This window comes from Pyrgilauda ruficollis, unplaced genomic scaffold (genome assembly GCF_017590135.1).
Source record: "Pyrgilauda ruficollis isolate IOZ18807 unplaced genomic scaffold, ASM1759013v1 scaffold34, whole genome shotgun sequence".
Classification (NCBI taxonomy): Eukaryota; Metazoa; Chordata; class Aves; order Passeriformes; family Passeridae; genus Pyrgilauda; species Pyrgilauda ruficollis.
Genome location: NW_024524822.1, coordinates 673,379 through 694,405, shown reverse-complemented (window position 1 = coordinate 694,405; position 21,027 = coordinate 673,379). Strand labels below are relative to the sequence as shown.

Sequence of the window (21,027 nt, the reverse complement as noted above, 5' to 3'; positions counted from 1 at the left end):
ACCTGGCAAGGCCAGGACTACCTGGGGCAAGCAACAAAAAAGCCCAGTGGGATTCTTGGGTGGACGCATCCCCTGCTGTGCCGTCCCTCCTTAGGGAGGGTTTCTGAGCTTCTCTTTCATTCCCTGTTGCACTCTGTCCCCAATGGCCTCACAGCTGGTGCAGAGCTTCCCAAATGATTTGAAGTACCTGCACACCTACTGCTCCGTGGCGTTTTACATCCTGACGCTGCTGCTCGATGGCTACAAGTTCAACGAGCACACCTGGAGCAACATTCACTTTAGCAGGCAGGTAAACACGTGTGGGCAGCAGGAAAGGATGGACTTGTTCAGGAGCAGCATCTCTGGAGTCCTCTGTTTTTGCAGTTTGTTTGGGGGGGGCACCCCGGGGAGTCCCCGGAGGGCCCCCTAGGCTGTGAGTTGGCTGGCAGCAGCAGCAGGCAAGGAGACTCCACACGGCTTCTGAGGGTGCTGATTAGATGAAGGTTTATTGGGGGTCCCATCCCCGGGAACAACATGGTTACTGAGGGAGGAGGGGGGAAGGGGGAGGGAGGGGGAGAGGGAGAGCCTGGGGAGAGAAGGGCCAAGAGTGCATCTGTTTTCCCTCGCACAGCTTAAGAGAGAGATTCAAAGTGAGCAGAGAATAAGACTTGGGATTACAGATACAGGATGGTTCAGGGCAGGACCACAGGCTTGGAATAAACCGTACATTTTGGAGGGGTGAGACAGAGCATACCATTTAACTAAAATGCAACACCACATTCTGTGCCAGAGATGTGTCCCTGTTTCATGGCTTCTCCCCAGGGATCCCAGGAGAGCTTTGCTTTCTCTTAGCCAACCCCAAACCTCTGACCCAGCTAATTTCCTTGCTGTGAATGTAACTGATTTTAGGGGGTTGGAGAAAAGCAGAGCAGGATTTGGCCACTTTGGTCTCCGATGTTATCAGAAAGGTGATGGTGGCCCCATGACCACTTTGAACCAGAGTATGGTCTGACCAAAATATTTCCAGGATGAGAGGAGACAGCCTCAGGTTATGCCAGGGGAAGCTTAGTTAGGTACTAGGAATGTTTTATTTCATGGAAATGAAAATGGTCAGGCTTTGGAACAGGCTTCCCGGGGCACTGGTGGAGTCACCATCACAGGAAGTGTTCAAACAACATGTGGATGTGGCACTTGAGGACACAGCTTAGTGATGAACTTGGTGGTGGTGCTAGGCTGACGGCTGGACTTGTGCCTGGGGCAGGGTAAAGGCAGAGACTGGGAGTCTCCTCTGCCACTGAATGTCGAACAGGGTGGGGAGAGAGGGATCCTCGGAGCTAGTTCTAGCTGCAAACCTCTTCTGTGCTCAGAGTGTGCTCCTGCCGTGTCCCAGCGTTCCCTGAGGGAAATGGAAAGATCTTATCTGAGGGGGCCTGTCCGAGCTAGCTCAGAGTGCCAGAGCAGCCCCCGGGTTGTGAGCCAGCTCTGAGACTTTCTGGTAGACCATCAAGGGGGTGTCAGATGCAGAACCCTGGGAATTACTTGGGACTCTCCCCGAGCAAGGGGTGCCCCTGGGTTTTTTCTCCCGTAAGGAAGGAATTGTGTTTTTCACCATGTTTCCTTGCCCCCCAGGCTTTTGCTGGGTTCTACTACACCTTCAGCTTCCTGAACCTGACTCACCAGCAGTCTCTGAGTGAGGTCAACACCACAGTCCTGTCCTTCTGCAGGAGGAACTGGACAGAGGTGAGAGCCCTGTGAAGGGCAGCCAGGAGTCTTGTGCTTATCCTGTCCCAAATCTCTGCCCTTGGAACACAAGCTCTGCTGTTCCCTGGGAACCTGACTCACCAGCAGTCTCTGAGTGAGGTCAACACCACAGTCCTGTCCTTCTGCAGGAGGAACTGGACAGAGGTGAGAGCCCTGTGAAGGGCAGCCAGGAGTCTTGTGCTTATCCTGTCCCAAATCTCTGCCCTTGGAACACAAGCTCTGCTGTTCCCTGGCTTAGGGAGGGTTTCTGAGCTTCTCTTTCATTCCCTGTTGCACTCTGTCCCCAATGGCCTCACAGCTGGTGCAGAGCTTCCCAAATGATTTGAAGTACCTGCACACCTACTGCTCCGTGGCGTTTTACATCCTGACGCTGCTGCTCGATGGCTACAAGTTCAACGAGCACACCTGGAGCAACATTCACTTTAGCAGGCAGGTAAACACGTGTGGGCAGCAGGAAAGGATGGACTTGTTCAGGAGCAGCATCTCTGGAGTCCTCTGTTTTTGCAGTTTGTTTGGGGGGGGCACCCCGGGGAGTCCCCGGAGGGCCCCCTAGGCTGTGAGTTGGCTGGCAGCAGCCGCAGGCAAGGAGACTCCACACGGCTTCTGAGGGTGCTGATTAGATGAGGGTTTATTGGGGGTCCCATCCCCGGGAACAACATGGTTACTGAGGGAGGAGGGGGGAAGGGGGAGGGAGGGGGAGAGGGAGAGCCTGGGGAGAGAAGGGCCAAGAGTGCATCTGTTTTCCCTCGCACAGCTTAAGAGAGAGATTCAAAGTGAGCAGAGAATAAGACTTGGGATTACAGATACAGGATGGTTCAGGGCAGGACCACAGGCTTGGAATAAACCGTACATTTTGGAGGGGTGAGACAGAGCATACCATTTAACTAAAATGCAACACCACATTCTGTGCCAGAGATGTGTCCCTGTTTCATGGCTTCTCCCCAGGGATCCCAGGAGAGCTTTGCTTTCTCTTAGCCAACCCCAAACCTCTGACCCAGCTAATTTCCTTGCTGTGAATGTAACTGATTTTAGGGGGTTGGAGAAAAGCAGAGCAGGATTTGGCCACTTTGGTCTCCGATGTTATCAGAAAGGTGATGGTGGCCCCATGACCACTTTGAACCAGAGTATGGTCTGACCAAAATATTTCCAGGATGAGAGGAGACAGCCTCAGGTTATGCCAGGGGAAGCTTAGTTAGGTACTAGGAATGTTTTATTTCATGGAAATGAAAATGGTCAGGCTTTGGAACAGGCTTCCCGGGGCACTGGTGGAGTCACCATCACAGGAAGTGTTCAAACAACATGTGGATGTGGCACTTGAGGACACAGCTTAGTGATGAACTTGGTGGTGGTGCTAGGCTGACGGCTGGACTTGATGACCTGAAAGGTCTCTTCTGACCTTACTGATTCTACAGCCAAATTAGATGGACTACAGGGATGAAGGAAAGCCCAGATCCAAAATCACGTGCAAGTCACAGAGGCACACCTGGATCAGAGCAGTCATCCATGTTCAGCCGTCCCTTAGCCCTGGGGGAGAGGGGACAGGAACGCTCTTTGTGCAACTGCTGCTGGCAAGATCAGGTTCACCACAGCCTGGTCCCCATGTGAAACAGCAGCTGAGACAGCTCACGGGAGAGGTGCCCCTCAGCCCCTCACACCAAGCTGCTGGTGCCTGGGAGAGGTGCTTTTGGATGATGCCCTGTGCTGTCTCCCCCCAGGCAGCAAACACAGACATCGGGTGGACACTGGGCTTCATGCTGAACTTGACCAACATGATCCCTGCTGAGGCTCTGCAGCATGTCAAGGGCCACCAGCCCGGCCTGTGGGCAGGGGCCGTCTCCTTCCTTGTACTGGCCATCGTGGCAGGCCTGGTGGCTGTTTTCCTACACTGTTTCTGGAAAACAAAGTAGCTCCCAGCCTCCTGACTAGAGGCATGCTAGGCATCTTGCCTACTAAACCAGGCAGGGAAGTAGTGCAGAAGAGGTGGAAAATGGAGAAGAATGAAGGCATTAGACCATCTCCATTGCTCAGGAGATCTGACTGGGTCATCTCTGTGAATGTAGAAGACGACTTGATCTCTCTCCAAGAGGAAGACTCCTTTAATCTGACTGCCAAAATCTCATTGAGACTTGCTGGCGGGATGAAGCCAAAAAAAATCAAACTAGAAATAAAATCAGTTTTGTTTTTCAAATATGAATGTCACTGCTCAGCCTAGCAGTTTCCTTGGCATTCCCAGTCCTGCTGGGCTACTCTTCCAACAGTCCTTGGAGGCAACTGGCAATGGAGAGCAGTGGTGGACACCTAACTCTTGAGTAGAGGGCTGCAATCATCTGTATCCTGCCCTGTGCAAGATGTGCAATATTTTTGTAGTATGTGACAGAATCTCTTCCCAAAGACACTGTCAGCTGTTGTTAAAAATACTTACTGGCATATCTCAGCAGAAAAACACAAGTGGAAGTTGATTTAAGAGTTGCCAACTCTGGCTCAGGGTTTATTTTATATCCAAGTTACATAGCCAAGTTTTGTCAAGACACCAAATCCAGAACAGGTTTCAGCTCCAGGCACTTGAGTGTTTTATTTAGATCAGACCAGGCCAGTTGCAGGAATTGGACAGGGCTTTCAGCCTTTGCAACACCAGCCCAGCACTGCACTTCCCAGCCAGCCCTTTCCCCAGGGCTCTCCCACAACCCAGAGCTGCTCTGAGCAATGGGGATTTCCACAACTGCCTATTCTCTGTTCTCCAAGATCCCACCTTGGCCTTAGGGCTTAAGAAAAGTGCCCAAGGCACCTGGGGAAGGAATGGTCAGGTCCATAGCTATTTGCTATGGAAAACAGTGGTCCTAACTCATGGTGTTATCCCATTAATCCCACTGCAAACTGGTTCCAAAAGCCTTTTGAAAGAGCAGCATCTCCGGCTGGTGGAGATAAGGTTATGTGACCTGAGAGCCTGAGGAACAGGGCTCAGACCCCTGCTCCCAGCCAGCCACCCTTGGCTTTGGGAGTGAGGCTCAGCCTTCCCAGCCTCAACAAGAGCTACAAGGGAGAGGGGATGAGGACTTCCAGCCAGGGGAACCTCTTCCCACCCAGGGAAACCTCTTCTTACCCAGCAGCCTGAGCTGCTACATGGACAATTCCCACAGCCAAACCCCAGAGCCCTCTCACTGCTCTCTGCTCTTCACAGACACATCTTCAGCAGTGCAAGCATGAGGTAAAAATGCTAGGTCAGGGAACAGGCTGTGGGAAATGCCATCACTGCTGGAACTGACCCCATGGATCTGAGTGGGAGATATCCCCTGTCCAGGTACAGCAGAGCTCCTGGCTGTGCTGGCTGGGGCCCAAATGAGCTGGTGTGTCTCCCACGCCTGGGGGTGCAGTCAGGCAGGAAAAGGCTCCTGTTTGCTATAGGAAGGCAGCACCACAGCTGGTCTGGCTGGCAAAGCATTTGGGGAAGATGCCAGTCTTGCCATTGCATTGTCCTTCCAGCCAGTCCTCGTTCACTGGAAAAAGAAAAAAAGGAGCAGGAATGAGCCCTGGTCCATATGAATGGGGTTAGTGAGAGTATTCATGGCTGGAATTTAACTCTGGGAAAAACCCAGTGCAAGCCAGTAACTCCTGAGAGTATGAACCTGAGACAGCACTGGTGAGGCCACATTTTCCCCAATGCCTCCTCACAGCAGACTCCAAAAGCCTGGCCCAGCAGCAGGACTGGAGAGCTACCTTCAGAGAGGATATCCAGCACATCTCCCTTGCTGAACTCCAGGTCCCCTGGTCCCTGTGCCAGGTAAGAGTGCTGAGCCAGCATCTGGTAGAGAACAGGTCTGCCTGAGTGGGAGTCTGAGTCCTGCAGGGAAAAGCCAGCACAGAGGTTGCAAAGCAAAGCAGAGACTGGAGCCCAGCAGAGACCTTGTCCCAGTCCACGTACCTGACAACAGAGTGTCAGCCTGCCCTCAGTCAGCTGCTGCCACACCTTCCCCAGGTCCTCCTGTCCCAACACAGTCCCCAGCTCTGTGCCATCCAGGAGCCTGTAGCTGCAAGTGTTCATTAATGCTGAGCAAATCATCTCCTTTAAAGCCAAACTTGGAGGCCAGCCCAGCCCTCTGCCACCCTCAGTCTTTACAGTCCCCTTTGCAGGCCAGTTCTGAGCTTGTCCCGTTGCACAGTGACATGGGGCCACCCCACATGCTCAGCGGGCAGAAATGGCATTGTGGGGAGTGACACTGTCACCTCCTCCCACACAAACTTGAGGGAAAGACTCTAAACTCTCCTGATGCCACTGTGTGTCCCAAGGGGTGTCACAATCAGGGAGACTTCACCCCAGGATCTTCTGCCTGAGTCCCAGTTTGGTCTGCATTGATCCTTCTTACTGCAAAGGCTGAGCTGAGTGGAACAAAATCCAACCTGTGGCAGCTGCACCTATACAGAGTTTTTCCTTCTCTTCTCCCTTGACCATGGCACAGTTTCCTAGGAAAGATCCTTTAGGCTTCCAAGGCCCATAGAATCACAGAGTTGTAGAACAGTTTTGCTTGGAAGGGCCGTAAAGATAATTTAGTTTCAACCCCCTGCCATGGGCAGAGAATCTTTCACTACACCAGGTTGCTCCAAGCTCCATCCAATCTGGCCTTGAGCAGTTCCAGGGATGAGGAATCCATAATCTCTGTGCCAGGGCCTCAGCACTCTTATATTAAAGAATTTCTTCCTAATATCCCACCCAACCCTGCCCTCTGTCAGTTCGAAGCCATTCCCCCTTGTCCTGTCACTCCATGCCTTTGTAATAGTCCCTCTGCAGCCCTCCCTGAGCCCTTGATGTACTGGGAGGGGATTATGAGAAGAACAGCAGGTGCTTCCCAGGGGGATCACGCTGTTGTCCCACCCAAAGCCCATGGTGAGGTTTGCCCACTAGGCAGACTGTGTGCTCACACCTTTGCTGGTTTTGGCCCCAGATGAATGTTCCCAGAAGCCCAGAGGCAGCTGGACACCCGTGTCCCGAGGGGAATGGCTACTGGCCCACATACCTGTGGGCTGCTCAGCCCCATACCTGAGCGTGCCCCGCTGTGCCTGCTGAGCCAGCCTCTCCCGCAGCAGGGCCCGCAGGGCAGGCAGGGCCGGGGCCTCGCCCGCCTGCAGCACCAGCGAGCACTCGCAGCGCAGCCGCAGCACCACCGGCCTGTCTGTGCCCGCGGAGGCCTCCCCGCACCTCGGGGGCACCTGTGGGGAGATGGACTCCATCAGAGTGGAGAATCAGAGTATCTTGAGCTGGAAGGGACCCACCAGCATCTTCGAGTTCAGATCCTGTCTCTGCCCAGACATCCCAACAACCTCACCCTGGGCATCCCTGGCAGCGCTGTCCAAAGGCTCCTGGAGCTCTGGCAGCCTCGGGGCCGTGCCCATTCCCTGGGGAGCCTGGGCAGTGCCCAGCACTCTCTGGGGGCAGAACCTTTCCCTGACTATGAAGTTCACAGTCTAAGAAGAGCCACAACTGACTAACCGACCCAATGGACAATATCTGCTCTCATACCAAGAGAGGTGACACAGACATAATCCCTCATCTCTGTGCTGCCATGTTGCAGTAGAACATCATCAAAATGCAGACCTGAATTTCAAAGGGGGATCTCTGGATTCAAAGCCTGGGATCAGTTGTTCCTCCTGTGACTCAGGAATTCTGGTTTTGGTTCTGATTTTACAGGTACCTCCTAAACCCAAAATTATATGAGCAAGGCCCCAATTCCTCCAGCCAGCCGGAGAGGAGCAGCCACATTCCTCTGTTGTGTTGCCTTCTGGCTGAACTACACCTGAAAAATATACCCCAAAAGCCCTAAAAACAGGTGTGGCAGAGCTGACCTACAGCTGAGGAACAGAGGTGGTGTCCCCAGAGGGTCACAGGAGTCATTCCAGGACCATCACATGCAGGGGCTGGCAATGGCATAGGAGTACCTCAGAGGACATTGCTCAACAGGGCAAATTTAAATTAACTGTGCTATCCAGACTGATAAGGACAGAAAATGGGACACAGGAAGAGGGAGGAAGGGACAGCAGGGTGTTCAAAGACAACTGTCTCTTGCAAAGTTGGCTGTAAAGCAAGTGCACAAGAACTCTGATGTGTTTGGTGCTCCTGGTGCCTCGGAGGGTGGCAACAGGTCAACCTTAGGCTGTCTCACAAGATGGGATGGTCACAAACTGGGAGGAAAGACCACATGGGAGCCTCCCTTCAGAATGGAAAAGTGGTCAGAGGAAGGAGGTTTTTTCCCAATGATTTGGGAGCAGCTCAGGAATTCCGGGCAAGAATCTTGCACTCTTCCCAGCCCTGGTCTCCTGAGGCTGTGCCAGCTTCAGCATGTGGAACACCTCACCTTGGAGTCCATGTGGGCACTGGCATCATTGACAGAGGCATTTTCTTCCCCAGGAGGATCTGCAGACAGTACAAAGGCAGGGGAATAGCCCTGCAGTCAGCAGTGGCTGCAGTGGGGCCACCACCTCCTCATGCCCTCTGAAGAGCGGGGTTTGGGCACAGCTTCACCCACTGAGGGCCCAGGGATTACCTGGCTTCTGTTTCATGGGGAGGCGGCTGGGAGGCACCTGGGCAGGAGGAAGGGGAATCCCAGTGCTGATCTTCTGCAACAGAACAGCATTAGAAAGGAGAGGGCAGAAAATGGGAGCCTGGACAAGGCTGGTGTGTGACAGGCTGCAGCCAGCTACAGACTTGTGGGTGTAACCCCAGGGAGAGCCCCAGGGAGAGCTGCTCATTGAATGGTTGGATGAGGTGGAGCAATCAGGCTCTTGGGGGCAGAGGTTTGGGGACACTTCCCTGGCACCCTGCTCCCTGCTGGGTTGGTGCTGGACCAGGAGGAGGCTGCTCACACTGTGCTGAGGGCTCTCCCCCACTTGGGCTGGTTGACAGTGAACATCCATGGAGCAAACGCCCAAGTGTATACCGGGGATTCATTTGGAGGGGGAAAAATGACAACTAAAAAAATCATAGCAACATCAGAACAACCATGTACTTGAAAACTCCTTCACAGGAAATGGGGCTGAACTGGGCCCTTCCACACTGGGTTCAGATGGAAAATGATTGGGATAATGTGTGGCTATGCCTGTGGTGGAGATGAGAGATGAAGTTCTCCCAAGTCAAAGGGATTTTTCCTACTCCTAACTCTTCTGTTGTTACCATTCAAGAGCACTTGGTCTTCAATCAATAGACTCAGTGTTTCATACTCTACGTTTCTCTTACAGAGTTGTCATATCCTGTGATAATCTTACAGATAAATGTCCCAAATGTATGTCTTGGTCCCTCCCTCCCCCTGGTTGCAAAGTTGCCAGCTCACCCATTTATCCATCCTTGAGGCAGGCTCCAGGAGAGAGCTCGGGATGTGCAGCTTCTGCGGAGGGACACAGAGCAGAGCTGGGTGAGAGAGGAGCCCAGCGACCCCAGCCCAGCCCCAGCACTGCCTGTCACCCTACGGCCACACGAATGTGCCTGAGGGGCCACCCCCAGCCACCCAAGTGCTCAGTGCTCACAAACTGCTGGACAAAATCCAATGATCCCTCTGCAGCTTTTCCAGCTGGGAGCAGAGCTGCTGCTGGAGTGGCTGCAGTGGAACAGACCAAACACCCACCAAACCCCCTGATCCCAAGACAGAGCTCAGGCAGAGAGCAGCAAGGATGCCCAGGGATACCAGTCCAACTGCATTTCTGTGTCTTCTGACAATCTCTGCTACTCATTTCAACTGAGCATTGCAATTTTTTTTCTTACAATGCTTTTTTTCTTTTTCTGTTGAGAGCCTATTTTTTACTTTTTCTACATTGAATTTCACCTGGCACTTGACTGGGCAGTCAACCACCACTTGTGTAACTGTTCCTGTTAGCTCCAGATGCTTCAGGCTCTCCCCCTGTTCCTATAACACTTAGGAATATGGTAAATGCTTACGTCACAGAGGATTTGCTGTGGGAACATCCTTTCTTTTTAAAAATGAAAGGAAGAAAAACCTGTTCATTTATACCCAACTTTTAATTCTGTATTTTTACCAGTCCTCAGAGCACTGCCTCAATTGCTCAAACACCTCACTGGTTTATAGTAGTCTTATGAAGAATTTTGTGACTTTTTTGAAAGATAGGTAATACATTCACTGAACCTAATGCAGGTTACAAAAGCTCTTTCAAAAAGTGAACTAGACAGGTGAGAAATGGCTTCTGCTAACAAAAGATTTTCCATGTTGTGTTTATCTGTTTCTATTCAGTCTATTTACACTACAGCTCCCTGGCTTGCAGGAAGGTGTCAGATTTGCTGGGCTCCAAGTCCTTAGGACTTCTCTAGAGCCATTCATAAAACCTGCCTGTACAGCTGAAACCCTCCCCAAACCTTCCCAAAGTTCATTGAACAGAGGCACTACAGACCAGGTAAGGACCAGCCCACCTCCTCAGCTCCATCAGAGCTCTCAAGGGATAAATCCTGCTCTAAATGGTGGTCCTTGGTGAGGTCTGCTATCCTACAACTCCACAACAGGATCCACTACAGGGGAGAGCCCAGAAGCCATCCTTGTGGATCTACAGAGGTGAATGGCAGAGGCCGGTGAGAGCCCAGTGTCAGGAAATCTGGGGGTGTGGGAAGGAGCTCCTGAGGACTGTGCTCAGGGGTGCTGGGGCCAAGCCCTGCCCTCGGGGCCGTGTCCCTGCCCTGCCCTCGGGGCTGTGTCCCTCAGCACCCTCGGGGCCATGTCCCTGCCCTGCCCTTGGGGCTGTGTCCCTGCCCTGCCCTCGGGGCCGTGTCCCTCCCTCAGCACCCTCGGGGCCGTGTCCCTGCCCTGCCCTCGGGGCTGTGTCCCTCATTACCCTCGGGGCCGTGTCCCTGCCCTGCCCTCGGGGCTGTGTCCCTCATTACCCTCGGGGCCGTGTCCCTCCCTCATTACCCTCGGGGCCGTGTCCCTCCCTCATTACCCTCGGGGCCATGTCCCTCCCTCATTACCCTCGGGGCCGTGTCCCTCCCTCAGCACCTTCGGGGCCGTGTCCCTCTCTCATTACCCTCGGGGCCATGTCCCTCAGCACCCTCGGGGCCGTGTCCCTCAGCACCCTCGGGGCCGTGTCCCTGCCCTGCCCTCGGGGCCGTGTCCCTCCCTCAGCACCCTCGGGGCCGTTTCCCTCCCTCATTACCCTCGGGGCCGTGTCCTCCCTCAGCACCCTCGGGGCCATGTCCCTCAGCACCCTCGGGGCCGTGTCCCTCAGCACCCTCGGGGCCGTGTCCCTCAGCACCCTCGGGGCCGTGTCCCTGCCCTGCCCTCGGGGCCGTGTCCCTCCCTCAGCACCCTCGGGGCCGTTTCCCTCCCTCATTACCCTCGGGGCCGTGTCCTCCCTCAGCACCCTCGGGGCCATGTCCCTCAGCACCCTCGGGGCCGTGTCCCTCAGCACCCTCGGGGCCGTGTCCCTCAGCACCCTCGGGGCCGTGTCCCTGCCCTGCCCTCGGGGCCGTGTCCCTCCCTCAGCACCCTCGGGGCCGTGTCCCTGCCCTGCCCTCGGGGCTGTGTCCCTCATTACCCTCGGGGCCGTGTCCCTGCCCTGCCCTCGGGGCTGTGTCCCTCATTACCCTCGGGGCCGTGTCCCTCCCTCATTACCCTCGGGGCTGTGTCCCTCTCTCATTACCCTCGGGGCCATGTCCCTCAGCACCCTCGGGGCCGTGTCCCTCAGCACCCTCGGGGCCGTGTCCCTGCCCTGCCCTCGGGGCCGTGTCCCTCCCTCATTACCCTCGGGGCCGTTTCCCTCCCTCATTACCCTCGGGGCCGTGTCCCTCCCTCATTACCCTCGGGGCCGTGTCCCTCCCTCAGCACCTTCGGGGCCGTGTCCCTCACCTGCCCGTCGTGGATGGCCGTAGCCCAGCCGTCTGCCGCTCTGCCCAGCACGAACACCAGGCTCCCGGCCGCCACCTCCGGCCCCGACGGCTCCTCGGGGCGGTACCGGGACAGCACTCGGTGGTAGCCGGACTCGGCATCCCTGCGGGGAGAGGAGAACGCTGCACCGGCCTGGGGCGCAGTGCTGACGGCCCTGAGCCACCACAGTGCACAGGCCCCAGCTGGCACGGGCTGTAGGGTGAGGGTCTTGGGAAATTGGGATTTCCATTGCTGCTCTTCGGTCCAACTGGGAACAAAAGGGGCTTGGGAAACACTGATTTGCCAAATGCAGCTCTATTTGCATTGTACTGATAATCAATGTCAACATCAAAACAGTTATTTGACACAGCCCTGAAGTACTGCTGGTGCGATATCACCAAAACAAATTACCTTCTTGGGGTTTGAACATAGTTTTGGCTCAGGACACTAGGGCTGTTAGTATTTGGAATTGTCCTTGGAATTAAGAAGGGAAAGTTGAGCATCCTCTGCCACAGACCTAGGCAGGTCCCACAACCTCTGTCTGCTTCCATTCCCCAGGCATGCCACGATCCATGCCGGTCTCCCAGGACCATTGAATCAAGTCCTGCACACTGCCCAGAGGCTCTTGCAGAGATGCCAGGGACCTGCAGCATCCTTTGCAGCCACAGAAGCCTTTGTTTGTTTGTCATTCACTTCACCCCTGGTCAGAGAGGGTATGGATCCCTCAGTGTCTTCACACAAAGAAGCCAGAGAATAAAAGACTTTCTGAACAGTAGCGAGAGAAGGGTAAGACCAAGGTGGGACTGAACACTCACCGCAGAGCATCGGCACTGGGTTCATAAAAGCCCTGTTTCTGTGGGAGAAACAACAGGATCTGTTTGTAACAGTGCCTCCTACACCAGCAGTGCCATCTTACCTCCTGACTCTTACTCCATTTGTCATTCCACACCACCCAGAAAAAGTCTGCTGCTCCACACCTTACCAGGATGTGCCTTCTCTTCCTTCCCCTCCCTCTTTATCTCATCAGGAAGTAAGACAATCTCTTCCCCCTCCCCTTCCAAGGAACTCCCAGTACAGTGGAAGGCAGCTCTGCTCACACTGACACATTTACTGAAGTGATGAGCAGAGACAGGCTGAGCACAGCAAAGCTGTTTTGACATGGTGAAGACCCAAAAATGCATCTTCAAAGGGCTGGAGATTCCCATCACTGAGTCCCTTACAGCCAGTGCTGAGCCTGGATGGATCCAGGCTGGTGTTGCACTGGTTTTACCAAGAGTCCACTCTTCCTTTTCCTGATGGTTTGGATCTGAGCCCCTTTCTGGAGCTCCACGACAGCTCCATTCCTCCTTTCACAGCCCTGTCCTGCTCACCTGAGGCCTGAGAGGCTCGAAGCCAATGTACTCATCGTTAGGAATGATGGATGAGATGACCTGTTGGAGAACAAAGCAGTGAGTGAATCTAGGCTGGACGAAGAGACCCCCAAACATCATCCAATATTATCTGCTCAGACCCATTTCCTTTTGGCATCCCAAGGTCAGGCAAAATGTGGACCTGTACATACAGTGGGAGAGGCAGAGCTGGATTCCCAATACAACCTCAACCATTTGTGTCCCAGTTTTTTAGTCTTTCCAAGGTTTCTTTAAAAGTATGTGAATTTATTACTTTCCTTTATTTGTTTTGGAACTCTCTGTTCTGACTGCACTGGTCACAGAAAGGGTCAGAGAAATTCTCTGCTGCCTTGTATTAAGGGATGTGACAAAGCATTTGTCCCCTTAGTGGCAACCTGTCCCCCTGGGAATGCAGGACAGAGCAGCAACATGCTGGGACAACATGCTCCTCTTAAAAACATCATTGTCAGCAAAAGGACAACCATGGGTTCCCAGAGTACCTGCTCAGCCCCTTCAGACTTTAAAGTGACCAAGACTGGGAAGGTATTTTAGTGCCAAAGTGCATTTTTTTGGTAGAAGGGGTAGGAATTCTAACAAATTTTGGCTTCTGTGTCCCAACTGCCTAAACTGGCTGCAAGCTCTGCCCATCCTGCTCTGGCTGCCCACACAGCACTGCTCTCTGGAGATGGCAGAGGCAAGATTTTTTTCTGGTGCTGTTAACTGTGACAATTACGTGCCTGTTACCTTGGGTTTACCCAGGAAATCTTTTGAATCCAGGTGCTCAACTTCCTTCTTTCGTGGTCTGAAAAGTTCCCCGAGAGGAACCAGCATGGGCTCTAAAAACAGGTGGTCCTGGGGTGGGGACAGCAGGTAAAGGAAAAGCCATCAGTTCGCATTGAATGAAACATCAGAGCCCTGAAAACCAAACACAGCTTAGGTGTGCAAGAGCAGCTCCAGGAAGACATTGGGCCAAAAGTTTCAGCTGTGAACTTGACAAACGCCACTCAGGCTCCACAAAAGCATGAGCAAACTGAGAGCTCAGCAGCCCCTCCCCATTGTGGAGGCAAGGACTGACACTGCTGGCATGGGGTGTGTGGGAAGGGGGGCAGTGCAGGAAGGTTTATCAAACAAATCTTCTAAACACCTTTTCTGTTTGACTTTAGATGTTTTCTGTTTGACTTCAGATGTTTTCTGTTCAGCCACTGAGTAGCGTGCTAATAGCAAATATAAATAATACACTGGAAAAGCACAAATGTGATGCCAGAAGAGATGATCTGATTAAAGACAAAGTATGAACCTCTTAAAAAATATGAAGGTAGCACACTAATGAATCCTTCAGGAAGAGTAAATCAGAGATCTGCAAATGTTTTCAGATCATAAAGGAGTCTAACAGGAAACTTTTACTTGGAAGCAGCCCTAGAAACACTTTCACACCCTACTTAAGCTCTAAAAGTGATTGACATTAATATCTGAACTGCCACCAATTGTTCCTGAGGCCAAAGGGACTCAAAAGAAGCCAGCCAGTGCCACGAAAAGGGAGACTCTCCAGACCTGCACTTGTAGGGCTTCTGCACTTGAAACACTGCACAAGGAAACTGGTTTTGCAGGACAAGTACAAATGGAACTGAGCTCCTGAACATGAGGGACCAGGAAGCCATGTCCCCAGCCTCAGAGGTCATCCCAAAATTCTTCACTATGGCATTTCTGGGCAGTGAAGCACCTGGGAGTGATGGGGTTCCTTGATCACCTGAAGCCCTGGTTTGGCAGAGCATCATGTACAAATGGCTTAGACTGTGCTAGCAGGTGGCCAAGCAGGTGGATGGATGGCAGGAACATGCAGATGTCAGGAACACTCAAAATGACAACTTTTAGCACACATCACTGAGCTGAAGCCCAATGCACACTCCCAGGAGCTCACAGATGTGGCCTTACCTGCACCCGCTCCAGGGCCAGCTCCAGGATTGCTGTTCTTCTTTCAGGTCTCCACACAACAGCCTTCTCCAGGGTGACTCTGGCCTCCTGCCACTGCTGCAGGTGGCACTGCACTGCTGCAGTGCTGTACAGCACCTGGAGTGGGCACAGGGAAGGGACTCAGAGGGCCAAGACCAAGGGACACCCAACACATCCTCCTGAGCTCAGCCAAGAAATAGGGACAGGCACTAAAGCACCAAGAGTTCAGCAACAGGAGAGGCACTCTGAGCAGCATAGCTGGGAACATTTCACAATCAGAAAGGAAAAACAAAAGCTTGGGTGTGCTGGAGCTGCTGGTCAGGGTGATGAGAGACATGAGGACAGCAGGTGAAGACTTTGCTAGCACACTGTTTAATTCTGATCCTTCCAGCATCCAAAAGGCCAGGAAGCTTTCCTTGGGTATTTTTCTGCATGCAACTAGATAATGATTTTTGTAATCCTGACTCCCTGTCACTGCAAAATAGCTTAACTGAAACTATTTCATGTTGTAGTGGGCTGTGAATGTGCAAACTGTCAGCTGTAGCTTGTCACCCTTCAGCAGCATGTCATTCTGTTCCCGGGGAAGAGCAGGCTGTGGGAGTATTGCAGATAGGGTGTTGGAGAGCTGTGGTCTACACTGAGAGTGGGAGATCTCTCCCTGTCACTGGCCAGCTGGGCCACAGCCAGAGCACTGTCAGACAGCTCCTTATCTCCTGTGATAGGGTTATCAGCTGGGAATTGAGGTGTGTACCTGGCTGCATGCCCTGCTCAGCACAAGCAGGACGAGCTGGAGCTCATTGGATGCTTTTCCTTTACTACTTAACCATGGCAGTAGAAGACTCTGTTTGGGAGTGTGGGGAATGGCAACCCTGAGCATGTACAGAACTGCAGGGACTCTCAGGAGGCAAGGCAGCAGTTCTCACTCAGTCAGAAGTGTCACAGCCTTGCAAGAGGCAAATATTTCTGGGTTTTCAAACCACACATGTATATCCCACGAGGAGATCAGCTGCAGCACATGAGAGGCCATGCATGGGAAATCTGATAGCACAATTCTGCTGGAGGATGATGTTTGTGTATTTTGAAAAATGAGCTCCAGGTAAGAATGAGATACAGCTGAATCAGGATGCTGATCCCAAGTCTGGAGGGCCAGCATATGTCCCGGTGATGCCTGGAGTAATGGGTTGTGTGTCCACATCAGGAAGGGCCCCACCATGGGAGGGACACTCCTGAGCCCTGCCCCTTTCTCAGGGAACTGCTCATTTCCAAGAGAAGGCAGTGCCGTGGCACTGAAGCTGTTAAAGCCAGGGAGGTTGGGTAATACCACGGATGCCAAGGATAGCTTCCTCCTGCCAGGTATAAGGTGCATGAAAATGGCTGAGATGCTTGGCTGGAGTTACACAATGACTCCTCACTCTCACGGAAGTAAGGAGTTAAATTCTCTTTCCTGTATCTGCTTTTCAATCTGTGTATGTGGACTCAAAGAAAACAAAATGAACCCTTCCAGTAAAGGACAGTTTCTAGGAATCCTTTACATATGTCCAAATGTTGCAAAAATTTACAATCAGCTCAGCCTTTGAGCTTCCTTGAACAGGATGTAGCCGGTTGGCTCTGTGTGACAGTAAGAGGTGCAGATGAAGCATTACAAACACAGCCTGAGCATGGGGTGTGAGTTCAGGCACAGAGGGAATATTAAGATCAGTTGTTGCAGCTGGAAAGAGGCTTTCATGCACCTGACTTTCCTACAGCATACATTTTGCATCAGCTCTGTTCTTATCTGTCAACGAACTCTGAGAGCTAAGGCGTTCACTAAACTTCCATGTGTGTTTACATCCAAGTGTAAATATTACACAGAATCCCAGACCGGTTTGGGTTGGGAAGGACCTTAAAGCTCCCAGTTCCACCCCTGCCATGGGCAGGGACACTTTCTACAGACCAGGTTGCTCCAAGCCCCGTCCAGCCTGGCCTTGGACAGTTCCAGGGATGGGGCAGCCACCACTTTGTCTACATATAGAGAAAATAAAAATCCTTCAATATAGAAATTCCTGTGCACCTGCTCTGAACAATTTTACTTTTCAAACTGCATCATTTGCTAAATTTCCAGAGATTATGTTAGTTTACAACTTTTATGATTAAGTTACTTTTAAAAAAGTGCAAGCAGAATATTTTTACAGTTCTAATGTACTTTCTTGGAAAAGTCTTAGGTCACTAATCCCTGCTACTGACACCCCCAACAGTGGGGAAGGATTGCTGAACCAGGCTGACTCTTACCTCCCAGGCATAGAGGATGTGCCTCAGCCCCAGCTGCTTGTAATCAATGAAGGGATTTTCTCTTAGGTGACTGAAGGCCATGTGATAGTCAGAGAGAGCTTCTTCATACCTGCAATGCAGAGGTGACACAAGAAACTGAGCCTAAAACAGCTAGAGACTGTTTAAAAAGCTTAAAAATCACACTAGCAAATAACATGTGTTCTGCTCTGTAGCCTGTGCAAGGAGAGCTGCATTATAAAGAAGCAAGGTTACCCACTGCTGGGAGCTCCCTGCCTGTCCCAGCACATGTCCCAGGAGGATTGAGGGCTGGGAACCTGACTGGTGGGGACCAGGGAGGGCACACACATGGCCAGAGCATCGACATTGAGAAACTCAAAATTTAGAACCTCAGCATTTAGAAATTTAGAGAATCTCTGTGGATAAGGAGGGTATTAGTCTGAATTTACACCAGCTATGCAACTGAAATCCAAGCAGGTGCCCACTGAGGCTGCAGGTAGTGAAAGGAAGGGCCCAGGAACGGCTGTGCAGTGGGCACCCGGCCAAGAGAAGGTGCCCAGGTGGGTGTTGGGGGGTGGGAGCAGTTTCTGATGAAGGAGAGAGCCCTGGAGGCCATCAGCTTTTTGGGCAGGAGGCAGCTGCCAGGTGTGCTGCCCCTGCAGTGGCTGTGCTTGGGGCATGTTTGCTTCTGCTGCTGCTGGAGCAGCTCCAGAGAGCCCTGCCTGGGGCTCCACCAGCCCCAGGCACAGCCCCTCTCCTGGAGAAGCCAGAACTGCTCACTTTAACTCCCTTCCAGAAATAAAGACAGACATTTTGTGGAGATTAAGGTCTGGGAAACATGGGGAAAACAACAGGAAAGACAATAACTGAGCTCAAAGGTAAGACAAGATCTGTAAAATACTTCACCCAGCTCCCTGAGGAGGATGTCACTGTGATTTAACTGTGGAAACAATGAGTAATCAATCTCATGACACTTCTAGAGCAACCTCAATATTTTATCAGTGAGACTGAGATCAGACCCCCAAAGTTCGTTTGAGTTGCAGGAGAGTGTGCAGGCTGCATTTTTAGGAAGGCCAGACTAATGTGTGTCATGAGAAGACACACCAATCAGCACAATTATATTTTTTTAAATTTCCAGAGAAAATCTGAATGGCAACATAACATTGTGGCAGCCTTGCATCCAGGAGTCTCCGTATGTAGGGGACAACAATGTCATGTGTCAGCCACCCCTGGAGCCCCAGAGTTGTGCAGCTCTTATCGAGACAAGACTTGTTGACCTGTGACAAGGTTTCCAAGGCTAAAGCAGACCCTGTGAACCCTGTAAGGTTGCTGGAAGAAGTGAATTCTGGAATCAAAGAATCATTTAGGTTTAGGAATAAAGCAGGACTGAAAGGAGAGAACCAAAGACTGCACTGGCTGTGCACCTCACTCACATTTCCAGCTGCAGGTGGACAAACCCTCTCTGGAAGTAGCCCACAGCCAGGGAATTGTCCTTCTCAATGGTTTTATTGAATGCCTGAGGAGAAAAACACAGGCAGGGATCAGCTGGGATCTGTCCTGTCAGTGCCTGGGCACACACACCCAGCCAGCCACGTCCCAGCTGCCCTCAAAGAGGCAACCCCTGGGCTCTTGCCGAGCTCCAAGGGCCGACACAGCTCCCAGCCATCCTTCAGGTCTTGGCTGTGTGTGAGCTGAGTTTCAAGCTTTTACCCCTCCTTGCTACAATGGACTGGACATAAATGAGCTGCATTGGCCATCCGGCTTCTTATAATGGGAAAACTGTAGCCTGAAGCCAGTGGGAGCAGCAGGACTGGCCAGGCTGGGGAAGGGTGAGGTGATGAAAGGGTGAGAGGGAGGAAGCTGCAGGGCTTCTCACAATGGTCTCTAAGTCGGTATTTCTGCTTCAGTGCCCCAGTTAAAAACAGGCAGTGCTTGTGGTAGCAGCTCATGGTTCAGCGTGCTGGGAGAGCCAGGAGTCCTCCTGGGGCAGCAGCAGGGGTGTGCTCCTTCCCTTGCCACTGCAGACACCTCATGGGGACAACAAGTGCTGAAAGCCCAGCCCTGCCTGCCCTGCCTGCACAGGGACAGCACTGCAGGGAAGGTGAGTCCCCGTGACCCCACACACCGTGCTGGAACGTCTGCCTCCCTGGGCCACAACTGAAATAACAACAACCAACCCTCGATCCACACGGAAGGAGAGCTGAGCTTCTTCCCAGTCACTGCCCCTTGGCTGGGGCTCAGAAGTCTCTCCTGAGCTCTCTCCCTCGTCTCCATGGCACCACTGCCGTGTGCTCACTGTGTCCCAAACAGCCACTGCTTGCCCAGGGCTCCACGGCGCTGCCCCGGCCCCTCCAGCACAGCCTCAGCTCCTCCTTACACTGTTTGAAGAAAAGGTTTATCTGCATCTCCTCCCTGAAGATGGATGGATGGATGGATGGATGGATGGATGGATGGATGGATGTGCAGACACAACAGGTGCTGTCACAAAAAGGCTTTTCCTCAGGGCACCTCTTCTCCCTTCCCAAGGACAGTGGTTTTCCGGCACAGCAGCTTTGTTCTGGCAGTCTCCACTGCCAAGCAACATACTTGTACTTTCAAAATACACCCATCTCGTGTCTAAACTCACACCCAGAACAGCTATTGGACAATCTTTTTCCTGCTTTGATTTAAAGCTACAATAATTGTGCATGTCCAGTGGGTTGAAGTCTTCTCTTGGAATCAGGCAGGCTGAGCTTTAGAGGTGTGGCTTTCACATGATAATGAGCTAAGTTCACCTAAAGGACAGGATTTTAACTGATTTAGCTTTAACAAAACTTAAGGTACATTGCCAGATGCAGTTACCAATATCTAATTTAAGTACTCTCTATTATCTTGTTTCAAAATGATTCTGCCCACTGATCTGGATTTCCATAGTATTTAGAGAACCATGGAATCACAGAATCATTAAGGTTGGAAAAGGTCTCAAAGATCGAGTCCAACTGTGAACCAGGCACCACTGAGTTCACCACTGAACCCTGTCCCCGACAGTCACATCCGCCTTTTTAACTTCCAACTTCTTCACTTTTCTGAGAGTCACTCTGCTAAACCTTTTCCTCCGAGCATTCACCCTTCAACATCCCCGCTCGCATTCCTGCTGGACACGAAACGCCGGATTCCAGATCTAGTTTCAGCATCATTCCCTCCGAGACGGACCCGGGGGAGCCGAGCCGCCCGTGCCCGGGATCCGCCCGTGCCCGGGATCCCCCCGCTCCCGGCCCGCTCACCCGCAGCGCCGCCTCGGGCCGCCCGGCCAGCAGCTGCACGCAGCCCACGTTGAAGCAGATCCTGGCCGGAGGCTCCGCGATGCCGCCGAAGGTGTCCAGGGCAGCGTCCCAGTGCCCGCGGTCCGCCGCCCGCACGGCCTCGTGCCAGCGCCGCACCAGCTCCCGGTACGCCATGGCCGGGCTACGGGAACGGGAACGGGAACGGGAGCGGAGCCGAGCGGGGCCGCACCTGCCGGGGCGGGGCGGGAGAGCGCGGCCACCTCTGCCCGCTCCGCTCCTCCCCTGGGCGGCGGGAGGAGACACAGCCCGGGATGTGACACGGGCCGAGAAGGGAGGACACTGAGCCCGGGACATGGACCTGGGAGGGGCGGGGAGGGGGACACGGAGCCCGGAATGGCACACGGACCGCGGCAGGCGGCCGGACCCGGCGGGGCAGAGCGGTGAGAGCGGCGGCCACAGCTGAGCGGGCACCGGGGGGATGCTGCTGGCTGAGGGCACCAGAGAGCTCCTGAGCAGCCGCCAGAAGCGAGCCGCGGCCAAAATACCGCTTTGGGAGCTTCCTTGAATAAAATA

At 53.0% G+C, this 21,027-nt stretch overlaps 2 protein-coding genes across 10 annotated transcripts; one reads left to right on the top strand and one right to left on the bottom strand.

Annotated features, from left to right (window-relative positions):
* The first annotated feature begins 142 nt into the window (after positions 1-142).
* Positions 143-3,914, top strand: LOC121357665 (ectonucleoside triphosphate diphosphohydrolase 8-like). The gene is made up of 5 exons (XM_041475189.1): positions 143-289; positions 1,609-1,669; positions 1,793-1,884; positions 2,039-2,173; positions 3,456-3,914. Exons 1-5 carry the CDS (start codon positions 143-145, stop codon positions 3,645-3,647), a joined length of 627 nt encoding a protein of 208 aa, XP_041331123.1. The 3' UTR covers positions 3,648-3,914.
* Positions 3,915-4,209: 295 nt separating this feature from the next.
* Positions 4,210-21,002, bottom strand: NOXA1 (NADPH oxidase activator 1). 9 transcript variants are annotated; one of them, XM_041474924.1, is made up of 15 exons: positions 20,455-20,835; positions 18,625-18,707; positions 17,195-17,303; positions 14,909-15,043; positions 13,721-13,828; positions 12,959-13,018; positions 12,404-12,441; positions 11,571-11,712; positions 9,057-9,110; positions 8,274-8,346; positions 8,085-8,143; positions 6,773-6,942; positions 5,660-5,765; positions 5,364-5,539; positions 4,210-5,234 (listed from the first exon to the last, which is right to left on the bottom strand). In XM_041474924.1, the coding sequence occupies exons 1-15, from the start codon at positions 20,806-20,808 to the stop codon at positions 4,955-4,957; spliced, it is 1,947 nt and encodes a 648-aa protein (XP_041330858.1). In that variant the 5' UTR covers positions 20,809-20,835; the 3' UTR covers positions 4,210-4,954. The 9 variants fall into 9 exon arrangements, with proteins under 9 accessions (XP_041330858.1, XP_041330856.1, XP_041330857.1 ...); XM_041474923.1 differs by having other exon boundaries at positions 4,211-5,234; positions 5,364-5,578; positions 20,455-20,833; XM_041474929.1 differs by having other exon boundaries at positions 4,987-5,234; positions 5,455-5,539; positions 20,455-20,830.
* Positions 21,003-21,027: the final 25 nt, after the last annotated feature.